The sequence below is a fragment of the Symphalangus syndactylus genome, chromosome 13 (genome assembly GCF_028878055.3).
Source record: "Symphalangus syndactylus isolate Jambi chromosome 13, NHGRI_mSymSyn1-v2.1_pri, whole genome shotgun sequence".
Classification (NCBI taxonomy): domain Eukaryota; kingdom Metazoa; phylum Chordata; class Mammalia; order Primates; family Hylobatidae; genus Symphalangus; species Symphalangus syndactylus.
In genome coordinates this window covers 24,043,592-24,062,853 of record NC_072435.2, presented here as the reverse complement: position 1 = coordinate 24,062,853, position 19,262 = coordinate 24,043,592, and the positions used below count along the sequence as shown (strand labels likewise).

Here is a 19,262-nt window from a genome sequence, read left to right as displayed (position 1 = left end):
AAGATCACGCCATTGCACTCCAGCCTGGGTGACTCTGTGTGTGAGACTCTGTCTCAGAACTTAAAGTAGAATAAAACAAAATAAATAAAATAAAACGAATAAGGAAATGACAAGCACAGTTACTTCTGCAGAGGAGGAAAGTGGAGGATGAGAACGGAAGGAGATTCCAGGTAGATGAGGTGGCCGGGATAAGATTGTAGCTCTTCATTGGATAGTGGACCAAGTGAGGCCATTTCGTTAATGTTTCATGATTTACGCTGTTTTATAGATTCTCTTTTATTTATGAAAAATACATAATACATGTTTGGTAAAGTGATCAAACTTTCTTGATCAAGATATCAAAAGAGAAAGCCAAGATTTTATTTTCTATTTCCTCTTTTTTTTTTTTTTTTTTTTTGAGATGGAGTCTTGCTCTGTGGCCCAGGCTGGAGTGCGGTGGCACAATCTCAGCTTACTGCAAGCTCCACTTCCCGGGTTCATGCCATTCTTCTGCCTCAGCCTCCTGAGTACGGGGACTACAGCCACCTGCCACTGCGCCTGGCTAATTTTTTGTATTTTTAGTAGAGACAGGGCCTCACCGTGTTAGCCAGGATGGTCTTGATCTCCTGACCTCGTGATCCGCCTGCCTTGGCCTCCCAAAGTGCTGGGATTACAGGTGTGAGCCACCGCGCCCGGCCTCTCTTTATTTCTATATGTATCAGTTAGCTATTGCTGTGTAACAAATCACCTCAAAGGGAGCAGTTTCAAACAACACACGTTTATTATCTTGCGATTTCCATGAATCAGGGATCTGAGCACAGCCCAGCCGGGTCTCCAGCTTCAGGGTCTCTCTCAGGGCTGCAATCAAGGGGCCAGCAGCTTTCTGGCCATCTCAAGGTTCTGTTGACTTCATGGCCTTGTTGGCAGTTCAGTTCCTTGCTGACTTGGCTAGAGGCCACCCCTCAGTTCCTTGACATGCAGGCTTTCTGCAACAAGATAGCTTTGTTTCATCAAAGTATGCAAACTAAGAAAGCAAAAAGAGTCTGCTAACAGAATGCAAGTCACACAATCATCCTTAAAAGGACGGGATTACATGACGCTATAAATACCAGGAGGTGAGGATTATTGGGGACCATCTGGGAGGCTGCCTACCTCACCACACAAGGCAAACCTTATGAATATGTATGGATTATATACATTGCTTTCAGGCTTCCACCAGAAATAGGATTGCCTTACAGCTCTACCAGCCTAGGACCCACCCCAGCAGGTGTGGCTTGCTTGTTTTAAGGGAGCAGAGACAGAGGGTTCCTTGTATCCCACAGCCAAGCCCTACGGGCACAGCAGGGCAGCTGCTTAAGGTGGAGAGGGAGTCTAACCGGTTTTCTTACCATGCTTAGGGCAGAAAGCACGATCTCTATTTTGCCACGTGAGACTCACCACTGAGCAGTCCCTCTCTTTCCTCTGTGTTACACCGACACTTCACACAAACCTCTAAACCTCATATAACCTCTAAGCAGAGATAGGCTTCATACAGAAATTTAGCCAGAACGCCACAGTATTTTTCCTTGTTGCAGACAGTAGCATCTATCTCATGGGAAGAGTCACAGAAAGCCCTGCAGAGTTTGCTGTTAAAAAATAGTCAGGCCGAGCCAGGCGCGGTGGCTCACGTCTGTAATCCCAGCACTTTGGGAGGCCGAGACGGGTGGATCACGAGGTCAGGAGATCGAGACCATCCTGGCCAACATGGTGAAACCCCGTCTCTACTAAAAATACAAAAATTTAGCTGGGCGTGGTGGCGGGCGCCTGTAGTCTCAGCTACTCGGGAGGCTGAGGCAGGAGAATGGTGTGAACTCAGGAGGCGGAGCTTGCAGTGAGCCGAGATCGCGCCACTGCGCTCCAGCCTGGGCCACAGAGCGAGACTCCATCGCAAAAAAAAAAAAAAAAAAAAAAAGAAAAGAAAATGGTCAGGCCGGGCGTGGTGGCTCACGCCTATAATCCCAGCACTGTAGGAGGCTGAGGCAGGTGGATCCTGATGTCAGGAGTTCGAGACCAGCCTGGCCAACATGGTGAAACCCCGTCTCTACTAAAAATACAAAAAAAAAAAAATTAGCCAGGCGTGGGGGCAGGTGCCTGTAATCCTAGCTACTTGGGAGGCTGAGGCAGGAGAATCGCTAAAACCTAATAGGGAGATTGCAGTGAGCCAAGATCGCATCCACCTGCCTCAGCCTCCCAAAGTGCTGGGATTACAGGCGTGATTTTTTTTTTTTAATTAACTGGGTGTGGTAGTGCATGCCTGCTACTTTTTTTTTTTGAGACAGAGTCTTACTCTGTTGCCCAGGCTGGAGTGCAGTGGCTCCTCCACCTCCCAGGTTCAAGGAATTCTCCTGCCTCAGCCTCCTGAGTAGCTGGGACTGCAGGCGCTCACCACCATGCCTGCCTAATTTTGTGTGTGTGTGTGTGTGTGTGTGTGTGTGTTTTTAGTAGAGATGTGTTTTCACTATGTTGCCCAGGCCTGGTCTCGAACTCCTGACCTCAGATGATCCACCTGCCTCAGCCTCCCAAAGTACTGGGATTACAGGCGACAGCCACCATTCCAGGCCTTTTTTTTTATTTTATTCTTTTTTCTCTTTCAGCTACTACTTTTTCTCTTCGGCTACTCAGAAGGCTGAGGTGGGAGGATGGCTTGAACCTGGGAGGTCAAAGCTGCAGTGAGCTCTGATTGCACCCCTGCACTCCAGCCTGGGCAACAGAGCAAGACCCTGCCCCCCTACCCACCTACCCCCCCCAAAAAAGAAGAGAAAGACCACACTAGTGCAGTGGCCCTGAACCAGGGACAATCTTGCTCCCCAGGGGACATTTGGCTATGTCTAGAGACATTATTGGTTGTCATAACATTTGAGCAGGGGCTGTTCGTGGTACCTAGTGGGTAGAGGCCAGGGATGCTACTAAACAATCCTTAGCGCCCAGGGCAGCACCCACACCACAGAAGGATCTGTTCCCGACAAGCAGAGAAGACACAGGAGTTGGCAGGGTGTGGTGGCTCACGCCTGTAACCCCAGCACTTTGGGAGACGGAGGTGGGCGGATCACAAGGTCAGGAGTTCGAGACCAGCCTGGCCAATGTAGTGAAACCCCATCTCTACTAAAAATACAAAAATTACCCCAGGGGTAGTGGCGGGCACCTATAGTCTCAGCTACTCGAAAGGCTGAGGCAGGAGAATCGCTTGAATACGGGAGGCAGAGGCTGCGGTGAGCTGAGGTTGTGCCACTGCATTCCAGCCTGGGCGACAGAGCAAAACTCCATCTCAAAAAAAAAAAAAAAAGGCTGGGAGTGGTGGCTCATGTCTGTAATCCCAGCACTTTCGGAGGCCGAGGTTGGCGGATCATGAGGTCAGGAGATCAAGACCATCCTGGCCAACATGATGCAACCCATCTGTACTAAAAATACAAAAATTAACTGGGTGTGGTGGTGTGAGCCTGTAATCCCAGCTACTCGGGAGGCTGAGGCAGGAGAATCACTTGAACCAGGGAGTCAGAGGTTGCAGTGACCCGAGATCTCGCCACTGCACTCCAGCCTAGGTGACACAGCCAGACCCTATTTCTTTAAAAAAAAAAAAAAAGAGCCCCACATGGGGCCGTGTGATGGGGGATCCCACTCTCCACCTCAAAGGATGGGATGGAGACCACCTTTCCTTCCACAGAGGAAGGCAGACCCAGACTTCCCACTAAGACTCAGACTGACAGGGACCTCTTTCCAAGTAGCAAAAAGGTTCATACATGGAAAGTGGAAAATGACAAATTATGACTTGCCACGGTGCATAGCAGCCAAGGTGCTTCCCAAAATAAAACCTCTTCCCACACACTTTGTGCCAGGTGCCCCAAGTCTTTTTTTTTTTTTTTTTTTTTTGTAATTTAAGGAGATCGACAAACCTGGGGTGAGAAGGTTGGTAGAGGCTGAGTTTTTCCTTCAACATCTTATAAAAATTTTTCAAGCATAGAGAAGACTTGACAGAATCTGAGAATGAATACCCCATCCACACCACCCAGACACCCAGACTCAACCACTCACAATTTTTTTTTTTTTTTTGAGACAGAGTCCCGCTATGTCACCCAGGCTGGAGTGCAGTGGCATGAACTTGACTCACTGCAACCTCTGCCTCCCGGATTCAAGCGATTCTCCTGCCTCAGCCTCCCACATAGCTGGGATTGCAGGTGTCTGCCACCATGCCCAGTTAAATTTTTTTTGTATTTTTAGTAGAGACGGGGTTTCACCATGTTGGCCAGGCTAGTTTTGAACTCCTGATCTCAAGTGATCTGCCTGCCTCGGCCTCCCAAAGTGCTGGGATTACAGGCGTGAGCCAACATGCCCAGCTAATTTTTGTATTTTTAGTAGAAACAGGGTTTCATTACCTTGACCAGGCTGGTCTTGAACTCCTGACCTATTGATCTGCCCGCCTCAGCCTCCCAAAGTGCTGGGATTTTCAGGTGTGAGCCACCACACCCAGCCGTTGCACACATCTTAAGTACACCATTAACTATGGGTTTTTGTTTGTTTGTTTGTTTATTTATTTATTGAGCCGGAGTCTCGCTCTGTCACCAGGCTGGAGTGCAGTGGCACTATCTCTGCTCACTGCAACCTCCGCCTCCCAGGTTCAAGCGATTCTCCTGCCTCAGCCTCCCGTGTAGCTGGAATTACAGGCATTTGCCACCACACCTGGCTAATTTTTTTTTTTTTTTTTTTGTATTTTAGTAGAGATGGGGTTTCACCATGTTGGCCAGGCTGGTCTCCAACTCCTGACCTCAGGTGATCCACCCATCTCAGCCTCCCAAAGTGCTGGGATTACAGGCGTGAGCCACCTCACCGGCCAACAAGTCTTTCAGTCACACCTTTCATATGCAAACCAACCAGTCCAGAGCCCAGCCCCCAGCCACCTCCATTTCTGAGCTCTCACACTCAGGGCTGCTGTGCATCTGCCTTCATCACCCAGGGCCAGGAACCAGACCACTAGAGTAGGCCCAATGCCCAGGCCCTGCTGAAATTATTCAAATTAGCTAATCATAAACCTGTTTACCCTGCCCCACCCACTCATTCCTGCAAAAAACGAAATCAATCTCTTGCCCTCTGTCTGCCCTCACTCCCTCTGCCTCTGATCCCCCGTGCTTCCCCGTGTGGCCTGCAGGCTCCCTCGGCCCTGGTGCTCTCTGGGTGGCCTGCCTGGCCTGGCATGTCCCTTCCTCTTGAGAACTGTGACAAACTGTTTTCTCAGTGACCCATCTCATCTGCTGGGCCCCCCATACTATGTATGAAAACATCTTGAAGCCGGGCGCGGTGGCTCACGCCTGTAATCCCAGCACTTTGGGAAGCCCAGGAGGGTGGATCACCTCAGGTCAGGAGTTCAAGATCAGCCTGGCCAACATGATGAAACCCCGTCTCTACTAAAAATACAAAAATTACCTGGGTGTGATGCCACGCACCTGTAGTCCCAGCTACTCGGGAGGCCGAGGCAGGAGAATTGCTTGAACCTGGGAGGCAGAGGTTGCAGTGAGCTGAGATCGTGCCACTGCACTCCAGCAAGGGTGACAAGAGTGAAAACTCCGTCTCAAAAAACAAAAAAGAATATTACAGTGAAAACCTAGATACTTATCACCTGGATTCTAGTCTACTGTTAATCTTTTCTCCCTTCCTTCCTTCCTTCCTTCCTTCCTTCCTTCCTTCCTTCCTTCCTTCTTTCCTTCCTTCCTTCCTTTCCTTTCCTTTCCTTTCCCTCCCCTCCCCTCCCCTCCCCTCCCCTCCTCTCTTCTTTCTTTCTTTCTTTCTTTCTTTCTTTCTTTCTTTCTTTCTTTCTTTCTTTCTTTCTTCTTTTCTCTCTCTCTCTTTCTTTCTCTCTCTCTTTGCTTTCCTTTTCCTTCCTTCCTTCCCTTTCTTTCTTCCTTTCTTTCTTTTTTTTTTTTTTGAGACGCAGTCTTGCTCTATCACCCAGGCTTGAGTGCAGTGGCGCAATCTCAGCTCACTGCAAGCTCCGCCTCCCAGGTTCACGCCATTCTCCTGCCTCAGCATCCCAAGCAGCTGGAATTACAGGCGCCCGCCACTACGCCCGGCTAATTTTTTCTATTTTTAGTAGAGACAGGGTTTCACCGTGTTAGCCAGGATGGTCTCAATCTCCTGACCTTGTGATCTGCCCGCCTAGGCCTCCCAAAGTGCTGGGATTACAGAAGTGAGCCACCATGCCTGGCTCCTTTCTTTCTTTCTTTCTTTCTTTCTTTCTTTCTTTCTTTCTTTTTCTTTCTTTCTTTCTTTCTCTTTCTTTCTCTTTCTTTCCTTTCCCTTTCTTTCTTTTCTTTTCTTTTCTTTCTTTCTTTCTTTCTTTCTTTCTTTCTTTCTTTCTTTCTTTCTTTCCCTTTCTTTCTCTCTTTCTTTCCCTTCTCTTCCTTCCTTCCTTCTCTCTCTTTCTCTCTTTCTTTCCTTTCTCTCTCTCTTTCTTTCTTTCCCTTCTCTTCCTTCCTTCCTTTCTTTGGAGACAGGATCTGGCTATGCTGTCCCGACTACAGTGTAGTGGTTATTCACAGGTGCAATCATACCCACACAGCAGCCTTGAACTTCTAGGCTCCAGTGATCCTCCTGCACCAGCCTCCTGAGTCACTGGGATCACAGGCTCCTGCCACTGTACCTTGCTTAATATTTGTCTTCATTTGCCTTATTACCTGTCCCTCCATCCATCCGTCTTATTTTCTTTTGTGATTAACTTCAAAAGAGACTGCAGACACCGCTACACTTTCTCCCAATACTAAGCATGTCCCTCATTAATATTTTTTGGTAAAATTTGTATACAGTGGAATGCACAAATCTTTTTTTTTTTTTTTTTTTTTTTTTTTGAGATGGAGTTTCACTCTTTCTCCCAGGCTGGAGTGCAGTAGTGTGATCTCAGCTCACTACAACTTCCACCTCCTGGGTTCAAGTGATTCTCCTGCCTCAGCCTCCCAAGTAGCTGGGATTACAGGCATGCACCACCACAGCCGGCTAATTTTTGTATGTTTAGTACAGAGGGGGTTTTGTCATGTTGGCCAGGCTGGTCTGTAACTCCTGACCTCAGGCAATCCACCTGCCTCGGCCTCCCAAACTGCTGGGATTACAGGTGTGAGCCACCGCGCCTGGCCTGAAATGCACAAATCTTAAGTGAGTCACAGATGCAGACACTGGTACAAAACGAACCCTCATCAAGATCTAGAATAAGGCCCTTTATCCCAGAAAGTTCCCCCAGCCCCCTTCCCAGTCACCCTGACCCTACTAACCCAGAGGCAACCACTGTTCTGATTATTTTTGCTACCATATGTTAATTCTGTCTGTCTGGAAAATCATCTAACTGAACTCATACAGTACGTCCTCCTTTGTGTCTGACACTCAGCACAATAATTTTGAGACCTACCCATATTGCTACATGCATTATTAGCTTGTGCCTTTTCATTGCTAAGTAGTATTCCATTCTGTGGCTATATTACATATCTTGGTCTATTCCCCTGTTGATAGGCATACAGGCTGTTTCTAGCCTGAGGCTATTATGAATAAAGCTGCTGTAAACAATCTTGCACAATTCTTGGTGTGGATAAATATTTTCCTTTCTTTTGGGTAAAAGTAGAATTGTTGGCCAGGCACGGTGACTCACGCCTGTAATCCCAGCACTTTGGGAGGCCAAGGTGGGTGGATCACCTGAGGTCAGGAGTTCGAGACCAGCCTGGCCAACATGGTGAAACCCTGTCTCTACTAAAGATACAAAAATTAGCTGGGCGTGGTGGTGCACACCTGTAGTCCCAGCTACTCAGGAGGCTGAGGCAGAAGAATCACTTAAACCTGGGAGGCAGAGGTTGCAGTGAGCCGAGATTGCGCCATTGCACTCCAGCCTGGCAACAGAGCGAGACTCTGTCTTAAAAAAAAAGGAGTAGAATTGTTGGGTCATGGGATGGGTGTGGGCTTAGATTTGTAAGAAACTGCCAGGCCTTTTCCTACAGGGTTTGTACCCTTTACTCTCTCGTCAATAATGTATAACACTCGGTGCTTCTTTCCTGGAATCTTTGGATCTCAGGCCTGCTTTGGGCTGTTGGTATTTCACTGTGGTTGAATGCAGCTCTATTAGTCAGGTTTGTCCAAAGAAAGAAAACCAAAGAGATATATAGAGAGATACCAGCAGAGATGTATTATAAGGACTTTTCTTACACAGTTCTGGAGGCTGAGAATTCCCACGACATGCTGTCTATACGCCAAAGAACCAGGAAAGCTGGTGGTGTCATTCGGTCTGAGGCTAAAGGCATGAGGACCAGGAAGTTTGATGTCCTAGGGCAAGAGAAAATGGATGTGCCAGTTAAGAAAACACAGTGAATTCGCCCTTCCTCTGCTTTTTGTTCTATTCAAGCCTCCAGCAGATTGGATGATGCCCGCCCACATTGGTGAGGCAGAACTTCTTTACTGAGTCTACTGATTCAAATGCTCACCTCTTCCAGAAACACCCCCACAGACACATCCAGAAATAATGTCTTACCAGCTATCTGGGCATCCCTTAGGCCAGTCAAGTTGACGCATAAAATTAACCATGACATCAGCTTATTTAATAAACTGGCTATATCTGCATATTTGCTCATTTGCCTAATGAGTTATCTCTATCATGCTCTGTGAAAGCAGAGATTCTCATTCGTTTAGTTCACTGCTGAATTCCCAGGGCCTAGAACAGTGCCTGGCACCTAGTAGCTGTCCAATAAATAAATGCTTGGGGAATGAAGAAACCAATGAATGTACGGATTCTTTTTTATTATTAATAGATCCCAGGGCTTACTTAACACAGCCTGGCAGCTATTAAACATTTGATCGAAAGAAAGGAGGGGAGAAGGAAGGAAGAAGGAAGGTAGCAATGAAGGAAAGAAGGAAGGAGGGAAGAAAGGAAGGGAGAGAGAGAGTAAGGAAGAAAAGAAGGAAGGAAGGGAGGGAGGAAGGAGAGAAGGGAGGGAGGAAGGAGGGAAGGGAGGGAGGGAGGGAAGGTAGGAAGGAAGGAAGGTAAAAAGGAAGAGAGGGAGGAAGGAGGAAGGAAGGAGAAACGAAGGGAGGGAGGCAGAGAGGGAGGGAGGAAGGAAGGGAGGGAGGAAGGGAGAGAGGAAGGAAGGAAGGAAGTGGGGGAGGGAGGGAGGAAGGAAGGGAGGGAGGGAGGAAGGAAGGAGGGAAGGGAAGGAGAAGGAGGAAGGAAGGAAGGCCAGAAGGCAGGAAGGGGGAGGGAGGGAGGGAAAGAGGAAAGAAGGAAGGGAGGGAGGCAGAGAGGGACGGAGGGAGGGAAAGATCATAAGGATGACTGAACATCTGAAGGCTGAACAGCTTTACGTATTTATGCCTTTTCTGGTCATTTTCTTATTTACTTGTGAATTCATTCAATTACTTTGCTTTCCTCCTATTTGGGAGATGTCACTGTAGTAATTTTTAAAAAATCCACAACCGTCACCACCGTAATAATTCGCGAGCACAGGTTAAGCACTTGCTCAGCAAACACTTCCCGCGTGTTCACTCGATCTCCACGACAACCCTGTGGAATTAGTTAAGGTTGCTCTTTTTTTTTTTTTTTTTTTTGAGACAGAGTTTCACTCTTGTTGCCCAGGCTGGAGTGAAGTGGTGCGATCTCGGCTCACTGCAACCTCTGCCTCCCGAATTCTCCTGCCTCAGCCTCCTGAATCGCTGGGATCATAGGCGCCCACCATCATGCTCAGCTAATTTTCGTTATTTTTATTAGAGGCAGGGTTTCGCCATGTTAGCCAGGCTGGTCTCGAACTCCTGACCTCAGGTGATCCCCCCTAGCCTTGGTCTCCCAAAGTGCTGGGATTACAGGTGTGAACCACTGGGCCTTGCCAAGGTTATTATTTTCATCCTATTTATGTGAACCAAAAGCACAGAGGGTTGAGAAAATTGTCTAAGGTCACGGAGCTAATAAGGAGCCAAGCTAGGGTTGAAATCAGATAGTGTGGCTGCAAAGCCTGAACTCTTAGTCATGCCAGTCATGAACTAAAGAACGTCCTTCATTTGTGTCTCTGTTCAAATATCACCCAGATGGAGAGAGAGACATTCCCTGAGCACCTTCTATTATATAAGTAGCAACCACCGGGCGTGGTGGCTCATGCCTGTAATCCCAGCACTTTGGGAGACCGAGGCAGGTGGATCATGAGGTCAGTTCAAGACAAGCCTGGCCAAGATGGTGAAACCCCATCTCTACTAAAAATACAAAAAATTAGCTGGGTGTGGTGGCGGGCTCCGTAATTCCAGCTACTCGGGAGGCTGAGGCAGAGAATTGCTTGAACCGGGGAGGTGGAAGTTGCAGTGAACCGAGATCACGCCACTGCACTCCAGCCTGGGCAACAGAGCAAGACTCTGTCTCAAAAAAAAAAAAAAAAAGTAGCAACCACCTCATCCACACCACATCCACTCACGTCTATGTGCTGCTTCCTCTTGCCTGGCAGTATGGAGTCGGCTCACCTGTTCATTCCTCAATTTTCTACCTTCTCTACTCCAGCAGTTTCACTTGTGCCAACCGGAGACCTTGTCTTTTTTCCTTATCCCCGCTTCTCTAGAACATGCAGCAGTGCCTGGGACATAGTAGGCACTCAATACATGTGTGGGGAACAGATACATCATTGAAGCACAGCTGCTAGCACAGCACACGTGGTCCTGATTTATTGAGAACCTACTACGTGCTAGGCACATGACCAAGCACTTGGAAATCTCTCCTGGCATCCTTACAGCCACTCAGTTACGCAGGCGAGCCTCCCAAAGCTTAAGCCATGGGAAGCACATGCTGAGTCCTTCAGCCAGGAGCTGTCCTTGCCTTCTGTCAGCAGAAGCTGGTCAGGAGGCCTTCCTGGAGGAGGCAGCATCACCGCCTCCCCCAAGCTTCCCTCCCATCCCTGTGGCTGCTCCTTCTCAGTCTCATTGTGGGCCCCTCTTTCTCCACTTGTCCCTTTCATGCCTGTACTACTCCATGTCTGGCTAGACCAGAGCTTACAGACCAGCCAGCTCCAACCCACAGACAGGTTTTATTTGGCCCACACAGCATTTTTTTTTTTCATTTGAATTAGTTTTAACATTTAAAAGCTGAGGGATTTTGCTTTTAAAAATATCCAGATTTCTGCCTTCTCTTGGAAATTTGGAACATCTGGTGGTGCCAGGTCCCTCTTCCCATATGGCAAGCGTTGGCTGAAATGAAATAGCAACAGCCAGGTTCTCCGAGCTACCCTCTACCAGGGGGTTTGCACGCGTCCCAAGCCGTGAATGAACACCTGTAGAGCTTGAGATGGTTTGCGGGCGGTGTTCGGCCAAGGGCTCTAGAAATACCCAAGGGCCACCTGGAATGACCGTTTGTTTTCCTCAGCAGAAACAGACCCAGGGAACCACGGCTGGAGAAGGTGCAGATAACACATTTCTGTCAGGCAGCGTTGCAGATGTCCCATGCAGGAGGATGGATGTCCTGGGTTGAATCGATACAGGCTAAGCCATCCTCTAAAGAGGCTTGCCTTCTGGGACCCAAAACACATGTGAGGGAGACAGACAGGTGGGGACAGAAAGAGCCAGAGTAAAGCAGAGAGAGAGAGATAAAGAGAGAGAGAGAGACAGAGAGAGAGAGAGAGAGACAAAGAAAGAGACAGCAAGAGAGACAGAGAGAGAGACAAAGAGAGAGAAAGAGAGATAAAGAGGGAGAGACAGAGAGAGAGACAGAGAGAGAAACAAAGAGAGAGAGAGACAGAGAGAGGAACAAAGAGAGAGACAGAGAGAGGAACAAAGAGAGAGACAGAGAGAGGAACAAAGAGAGAGAGAGACAGAGAGTGAGAGACAGACAGCGAGAGAGAGAGAGAGAGAGAGTCCATCAATTTAAAGTCTTTTTTCTAGGGGAATGAAGGGGAATGGTGTATGTGGTGACTATGGGGCGTGTGTGTGTGTGTGTGTATACTAGATCATAATGTACAATGTATTTCTCACTGTGGGTTGTGGCCCTATAAGTTGGAAACCACTAATCTAGAATATTATCCATATGGAGAGGGCTGATACAGGGCCAAATGATGGAGGGCATAAACTCAGGGCTGAGGGTGTGACTTGATTCTATGGGCAACGTGGAGCCACTGAGTTCTATTGGGTTGCAGAGCCACCACCAGCACCTCACTGTCCTGCACTCTGAGGTACACATGCCCAATTGTGCACATCATGATGTTTGGAATTCTTCCCATTAGCAAATCCTGCTGCTACAACAAACACTGGCTGTGGACACGATGCAAGAGATTGTCAGAACAAGAGTTTTAGAATACATTAATCTTAGCCCTAAAGGGTTAAGCCTTCATTTTACAGACAGAAAAAGAGAGACTCCAAGATGGAAAACTACTTGCCTAGAGTCACTTACTACACCTCTAACTGCTCATCTCAGGACCGTCTTCATCCCCACGCCCCATGTAGACCACCTGGTTGGGAATGGTGGAGAACATGACTCTAGCCAGAACCAGAGAGAGCTGGAGAAGACCTAGAGTAGTGATGACAGGGTGTGTGTGTGTGTGTGTGTGTGTGTGTGTGTGAGAGAGAGAGAGAGACAAGGTGCCTATTCTCACTCTCCCATTTTGTCATCAATACCTTCACCAATATCACTATCCTCCTCCTCACCGTCATCATCATCGTCCTCATCACCATCATCACCACCATCATCATCATCATCATGACATGTCAACATAATCATGTCTTCACCATCATCATCATCATCATCACTATCATCATCATCATATCCTCATCTTCACCATCATCACCACCATCACCATCACCAACATCACCATCACCATCACCACCATCATCATCATCACCATCATCATCACCACCATCACCATCACCACCATCATCATCATCACCATCATCATCACCACCATCATCATCACCATCATCATCATCATCACCATCATCACCATCACCACTACCACCACCACCATCATTACCATCACCACCATCATCACCACCATCACCATCACCATCACCATCACCACCACCATCATCATCATCACCATCATCACCATCATCATCACCACCATCACCATCACCACTACCACCACCAGCATCACCACCATCATCACCATCACCATCACCAACATCACCATCACTATCACCACCATCATCATCACCATCATCATCACCATCACCACCATCATCATCACCATCATCATCACCATCACCACCATCATCATCACCATCACCACCATCATCACCACCATCATCATCACCATCATCATCACCATCATCACCATCATCATCACCATCACCATCACCACTACCACCACCACCATCATTACCATCACCACCATCACCATCACCAACATCACCATCACTATCACCACCATCATCATCACCATCATCACCACCATCACCACCATCATCACCACCATCACCACCATCATCACCACCATCACCATCACCATCACCATCACCATCACCATCATCATCATCATCACCATCACCATCATCACCACCATCACCGTCATCACCACCATCACTGTCATCACCACCACCATCATCATCACCATCATATCACCAACATAATCACCACCATCATTGTCATCAGCACCACCTCCACTACCACCAGCATTCCTCTTTTCTCTAGCCCTTTCTTGCCAATCTGGAACAAAATATGGAAATGGGGTAAGTGGAGCACTAATCTCCCTTTCTTCCAGTCATCCCGTTTCCCACAAGAGAGGCCACGTGTGTGGTTTCCAGATGGCAAAGTCTCACCCTGCCCTACAGCAAGAGGGGACCCCTGGGGCCAGATTCCTGAGCACCTAGTTTTGGCTGCAATAGTGACAGTCTGGGTGACCATGTCGGGGTGGCCAAGTCCCCTCCCAAGTTTAGCACTTCCCCATCTATCGGTGTGGCATCGGAGGATTCCAGTGAGACGTAACATGGGGAGTGGCTGGAAAAATACTCTGTAACTGTACGGCGAATGCCAAGGGGCAGGGGTCCTTGTATACACCGAAGTAATCCCGAGTCAGTTTACAGGACGGGAAGGGCCCCTATATAGATGACCAGGGTCCTTATGCAGGTAGAAGGGGTCCTTATGCAGTATGAAGGCTTGTTACACAGGTGTGTGGATTTTTCCATACATTCTGGAGTAGCCTGTACACATAGGAGGGTTTGTGCTTAGAAGCTGTGTCCTTATGCAGGCTAGGAATAAAAGTGGGACGGAGATTTTACACAAATAAGGGCATCTTTTACAGGTGGGAGCACTTTCATACACAGAGGACTTTTTAATCCATGGAATTGGCCGTTCTTTGTAAAACGCTCTGTACTTACTAGCAACCTTTACACAGACATGAAGGTTCTCCATAAGGATAAAGGGATCGTTATGTTTTAGGGTGAAATAACAGTATGAGTGGTCTCGTATGGACAAGGAGGGCTGTTTTCAAGCGCGATGCAAGCCAGCTGTCCGGATGCCGCCGACGCCAGCAGCGCGGTACCTGCGCGGGCAGCAGGTGGGAGCCGCGACCAGGGAGGGCGGAGCGCCGGGGCCTCCTGACTCCCGCAGTCCCCGCCGCGACCACCAGGGGCAGCACCGTCCCCGCCCGGCCCGCGCCTCCCTCCCCCCAATCTCCGCCCCCCACCCCCTGCCTCCCCCCCGCTCCCGCTCCCCTGAGCCCAGCCAGACCCCGCGCCGCCCGCGCCCCGCTCGACTCCGGAGGCTCCCGCAGCCCCGGCGTCCGCCCCGCTGCCCCCTCCCCCGGGGGCCATGGGGGCGCCCCCGGGCTACCGGCCGTCGGCTTGGGTGCATCTCCTCCACCAGCTGCCCCGCGCCGACTTCCAGCTCCGCCCGGTGCCCAGCGTTTTCGCGCCCCAAGAGCAGGAATACCAGCAGGTGGGTCCGGGCGCCAGGGCCTGGGGGCCAGGGCTGGGGGCCGGAGCTCCTGGGTCCCGAGGGAGGAGGGGGCTGGGTCACAGATTTCCTGAGCTCCCCCGGAGGGTGGGGGCCGGCCCGGACTTTGGGGTTTCGGAAGGAGGAGGAGCCTGGGGCGCTCATGCCTGGAGGTTCTCCTGGGACGCGCGCTGGGGGTCCAGACCTCGAGCTCTCTAAATAAGGGAAGGCTGGGGGCCTGGACCCCTGAGTTCATGGAGAGGAGGGGAGGGGGACCCGGATTCCCGGGTGTCTGATACCTGCCTGGGAAGCCGGCCTCCAGGGTCATTGGGAGGGTAGGTCTACTCTCCCTGCCCTAAAAGATGACCCAGCCCCACAGGATCAGAGCAGGTGAATATGTCCCAGATAAGGTGGGACCCAGGAGACAGCGGACCTGATAACGGTGGAGGGGGAAACGCTGGCTTCTGCGGTGCTGGGATGGGATTGACAGTCTGAAATGGGGAAGGGGCCCCAGGGCTGAGGGCCAGGGCTGGAAAATGAAGGGGCTCTGGGAGAGGAAGCTTCTTGCCCGTCCCAAGAAAGAAGGGGTGGTCAGGGCGCTGCAGGGGTGAGGACCGAGATGAGGCTGGGTTTGGGGACCTCGGAATGACAGACCCGGGTCCCGAGGGTGGGGCCGGTGTGGGAACCTCACAGAAGCCGGGGTCCCTGGGGAAGGGGCCCGGCTCAGGGCAGCTCCAATGGGCGAAAGAGCTGTCCCCTGACCCAGTTTAATTCAAGTCCTTGACTTTGAGATTAATGAGGAGAAAGGCTTGGCTGAGCTGGGGACGGGTGGGGGTGCTGGGAGTCCCGATGTGGCCCCAGGACGGGTCCTGGCCCTGCCAATGGGGCCTGAGCCCCTCGGCTCCGTCCTGGGTTGCTCCTGGGAAAAGGGGGCTGGGATTGGAGAGCTCAGGGGGCGTGGAGGGGGTCCCAGAAAAGCGCGGAGGGGATGAGTGCTGTGTTCTGAGCTATTTGGGTCATGGCTGGCACAGCCCTGAGCAGCTCTTCCCCGCCTGCTCCTCGCCGCCCCCTCTCCCCACACACGGGGACCGCCGTCCCCTCGCCCACAGCCTCGCGGTTACACAACGGCCACCTCCAACGCCGCCGCTCCACCGGCTCCGGCCTTGGCCCAGACTCACGCCGGCTCTGGCCCGGAGACCTCCCGAAGCCTCACGCGGGGATCCGCAGCCCCAGTCACCGCCAGAGGCACGGGTTTGGGGAAGCCTCACTCCGCCCCCATGGTCGGGGGTCAGGGTCAGGGTGGCAGGGATGCGCGGGCAGAGCCCCACAGCCGAGGAGAGCGAGGGGGACCCCTCCAGGGACGCGACCAGCGTGGGTACAGCTGCAGACACAGCCAGGGCCTCTGGGACACTGGCCCGCGGGGAGGCACACAGCCACACACACACACACACCCGCATATGCACAGGCACACACACACGTCCACTTACTCCCATTACACACTCACATATGCACAGGCACACACACACGCCCACTTACTCCAACACACTCACATGCAAACACATATGCACAGGCACATTCAGACACGCCCACTTACTCCCATTACACACTCACATGCACACACACATGCACAGACACACTCAGACATGCCCACTTACTTTCATTACACACATGCACACACACACACATATGCACAGGCACACACACACGCCCACTTACTCTCATTACACACTCACATGTGCACACGCACTACCCATTTACTACTCCCACTATGCACTCACACCCACATACAACACACATACAGACACATGCATACACTCACATGGATATACCCACTTACACATACACAATCACACATATGCACACACACATTGCACACAGTGACTCACAACACACGCTCACACACACACGTATAAGCATTTACTCCCATATACAAGCACACTCTGCATTTATATATATGCTTACACACTCATGCATGCAAGTCACACATACACATTTATACTCCCATATACACACACATACATTCCACATTCACATCTACACACACATGCGCATATATATTGACTATAACATTCATGTGCACACACACACTCACATGCAGTCACGCATCCACACACACACTCATCCACACTGTTACACACACACAACCGGACCCACTCACAGACCCAAGGAACTGTGCCCAGAACACACAAATGCCCACAGATGTTCTCATTTGCAGACAGCAGTGCACCCAGGAGACACACTCAGGTGCATCCTCATCTCATGGAGACAAGCCAAAGATAAAAACATCCAGTCTCACACCAGAAACACAAACACTGCACACACTTGGGACACACACACCACTGTGCCACTGTGTGTGTGTATGTGTGTGGACAAAGGCAGAAACACCTTGGTTTAGGGGAAACAGCCTTGACAAGTCCAGAGGTGTGACTCTGATCCCAGTGTTGTCCCTCCATGCTCTGGGCCTCAGCGCAAACCCCTTGGGCCACTGTGGGCCTCTGAGCCTCTGGGACTGCACAGGTCAGCTGTGAAATCCCCGCCACGTGGAGAGCCCTGTTATTCTGCAAGGCTTTGCCCACTGCACAAGGCTTCCGCGGCCTGCCTCCGTCCTCCGGGCCTTGGCTCTCTCCGCCTGTCGGTCCTTGTGTGTCTCCCCTGTCTCCATAGCGTTCTCACGCTCTCTCTCCCTGACTCTGCTCTTCCTCTCTGATTTGATCCCTTTTGCTCTCTGCCTTTTTCTGACTCATGCCCGAACCTTGTCTTATCTTTGTCTCTTTTTTTGGTTGTGTCTTTCTGCCTGTGCCTCCCTCTCTCCATCTCTCTCTCTCTCTCTCTCTCTGTTCTGTCTTCACTCTCCCATTTTCCATTTCTGAGTCTTGCATACACACACACACACACACACACACACACACACACATTGCCATACAGCCCCTCGCCCCGTCCCTGGGTGACAAGCTCAGGCGCACTGGGGTGTGGCGCTCAGCAGCAGGGGAGACAGTGAGGAGGGAGGAGAGGGGGAGGAAGCACGCCTCCCCCAGCCCGGCCCGAGGCACCAGGAACAGGTGCCCCCACACCCCCACCCGCCCCCTGATCCCACATGATTGTGGAGGGACCTTGGCAGGTCCTGGGAAAATGCTCCATTCCAACTGCTGCCTGCAGAGAGAAGGAAACCCAGGCTCGGAGAAAGGACGGTTCCTGCTAAAGGCTGCACAGCCATTGGAGGGCAGAGCAGAACTGGGACCCAAGGCTTGGGGCCCCCAGTTGGAAGCTCCCTCCACCAAGCTGGCCCTGACACCTGGAGCCCCAGCTGCCAGCCTGGGAGGGGCTGGGACCCAATCTCCCCCAAGATTAGGCCAGGGATGCCTCCCACCTTCACTCTGACATCCCAGACCCCGACCCCCCAGCCACGCAGGAAGGGGGATCTGCGTGTGGAACACGCTGGTGCCCTCGGAGGTCTGATGTCACCCCCTTCCCCAGGCCTTGTTGCTGGTGGCGGCCTTGGCAGGCCTGGGCTTGGGCCTGAGCCTCATTTTCATCGCTGTCTACCTCATCCGCTTCTGCTGCTGCCGGCCCCCCGAGCCCCCGGGGTCCAAGATCCCCTCGCCCGGGGGAGGCTGCGTCACCTGGAGCTGCATTGTCGCCCTTCTCGCCGGCTGGTAATGGGGCCCCAGGGCGGGTGGGCGGTGGGGACAGGGCTTCCCAAGCTCTCTGCTGGCCTTCCTGGGGGTGTCCTCCGGGGACATGGAGGAAGCAGACAGGGAGGAGGAAACTCCCTCGTCCCTCTCCCCGCCATTTGCAAGCCCACTTCAGCGCACAGCAGGAAGGACCGTCCCATTTGATGGACGGAGAAAGTGAGGTTCTGGAGCGGAAATGGATCAAGGGCAGCCATCTGGTGAGAAGGTGCAGGGGCAGTCAGATGGCCCGGCCTGGTCTTGGTGGCTCTCCCAGTGAATAGCTGTGTGACCTAAGGGAGTGATAGTCTCCCTGTGCCTCAGTTTCCACATCTGTAAACTGGGCATTATCATCTCGCCCACATCCTGCTGGGGGAAGATGGAGAGAAAGCACAGCGTTGGGCTTGCAGCTACTCTCAGCCAGCGTTAACTGGTGATGTCTGTCATTCCGTCATTCACCAGCTCATTCATTCGACAACTGTTTATTGAATATTTACTATGTGCCAGATACTGACCAAGCCAGGCAAGGAGCCCCTCGTGCAGCTTATGTTCTAATCAGGAGACGGACGATAGATATAATCATCCTCCGAGAACACCTCATCCGTGCCCAGACCTGAGCTGGTCTAATTCCTTCTCACAATAACGCTGCTGGATTCAGGGGTGTCAGGCCCAGTTTCCAAAGAGGAAGGCTCAGGGACAGAGGGGAGGTCACTTTTCAAGGCCACGTG

At 51.2% G+C, this 19,262-nt stretch overlaps 1 protein-coding gene and 1 long non-coding RNA gene across 9 annotated transcripts in view; one reads left to right on the top strand and one right to left on the bottom strand.

Annotated features, from left to right (window-relative positions):
• Nucleotides 1–741: 741 nt before the first annotated feature.
• Nucleotides 742–19,262, bottom strand: part of LOC129460759 (uncharacterized) — a 23,643-nt gene continuing 5,122 nt past the window's right edge. For 2 of the 3 annotated variants that reach the window (XR_010115221.1, XR_010115222.1), the window contains exons 2-3: nt 8,188–8,304; nt 742–965 (exon numbers count right to left, since the gene is read on the bottom strand). This is a non-coding gene — a long non-coding RNA (uncharacterized lncRNA). Of the gene's footprint in view, nt 966–8,187; nt 8,305–11,276; nt 11,687–19,262 lie in introns of those variants that run through there. The other variant, XR_010115220.1, reaches the window with a different exon arrangement.
• Nucleotides 14,640–19,262, top strand: part of TTYH1 (tweety family member 1) — a 21,249-nt gene continuing 16,626 nt past the window's right edge. For 2 of the 6 annotated variants that reach the window (XM_055238929.2, XM_055238931.2), the window contains exons 1-2: nt 14,641–14,869; nt 18,341–18,519. In XM_055238929.2, the coding sequence (XP_055094904.1) occupies nt 14,744–14,869; nt 18,341–18,519 (305 nt within the window). In that variant the 5' untranslated portion in view covers nt 14,641–14,743. Of the gene's footprint in view, nt 14,870–15,188; nt 16,112–18,340; nt 18,520–19,262 lie in introns of those variants that run through there. The other 4 variants (XM_063615454.1, XM_063615455.1, XM_055238930.2 and 1 more) reach the window with 3 other exon arrangements.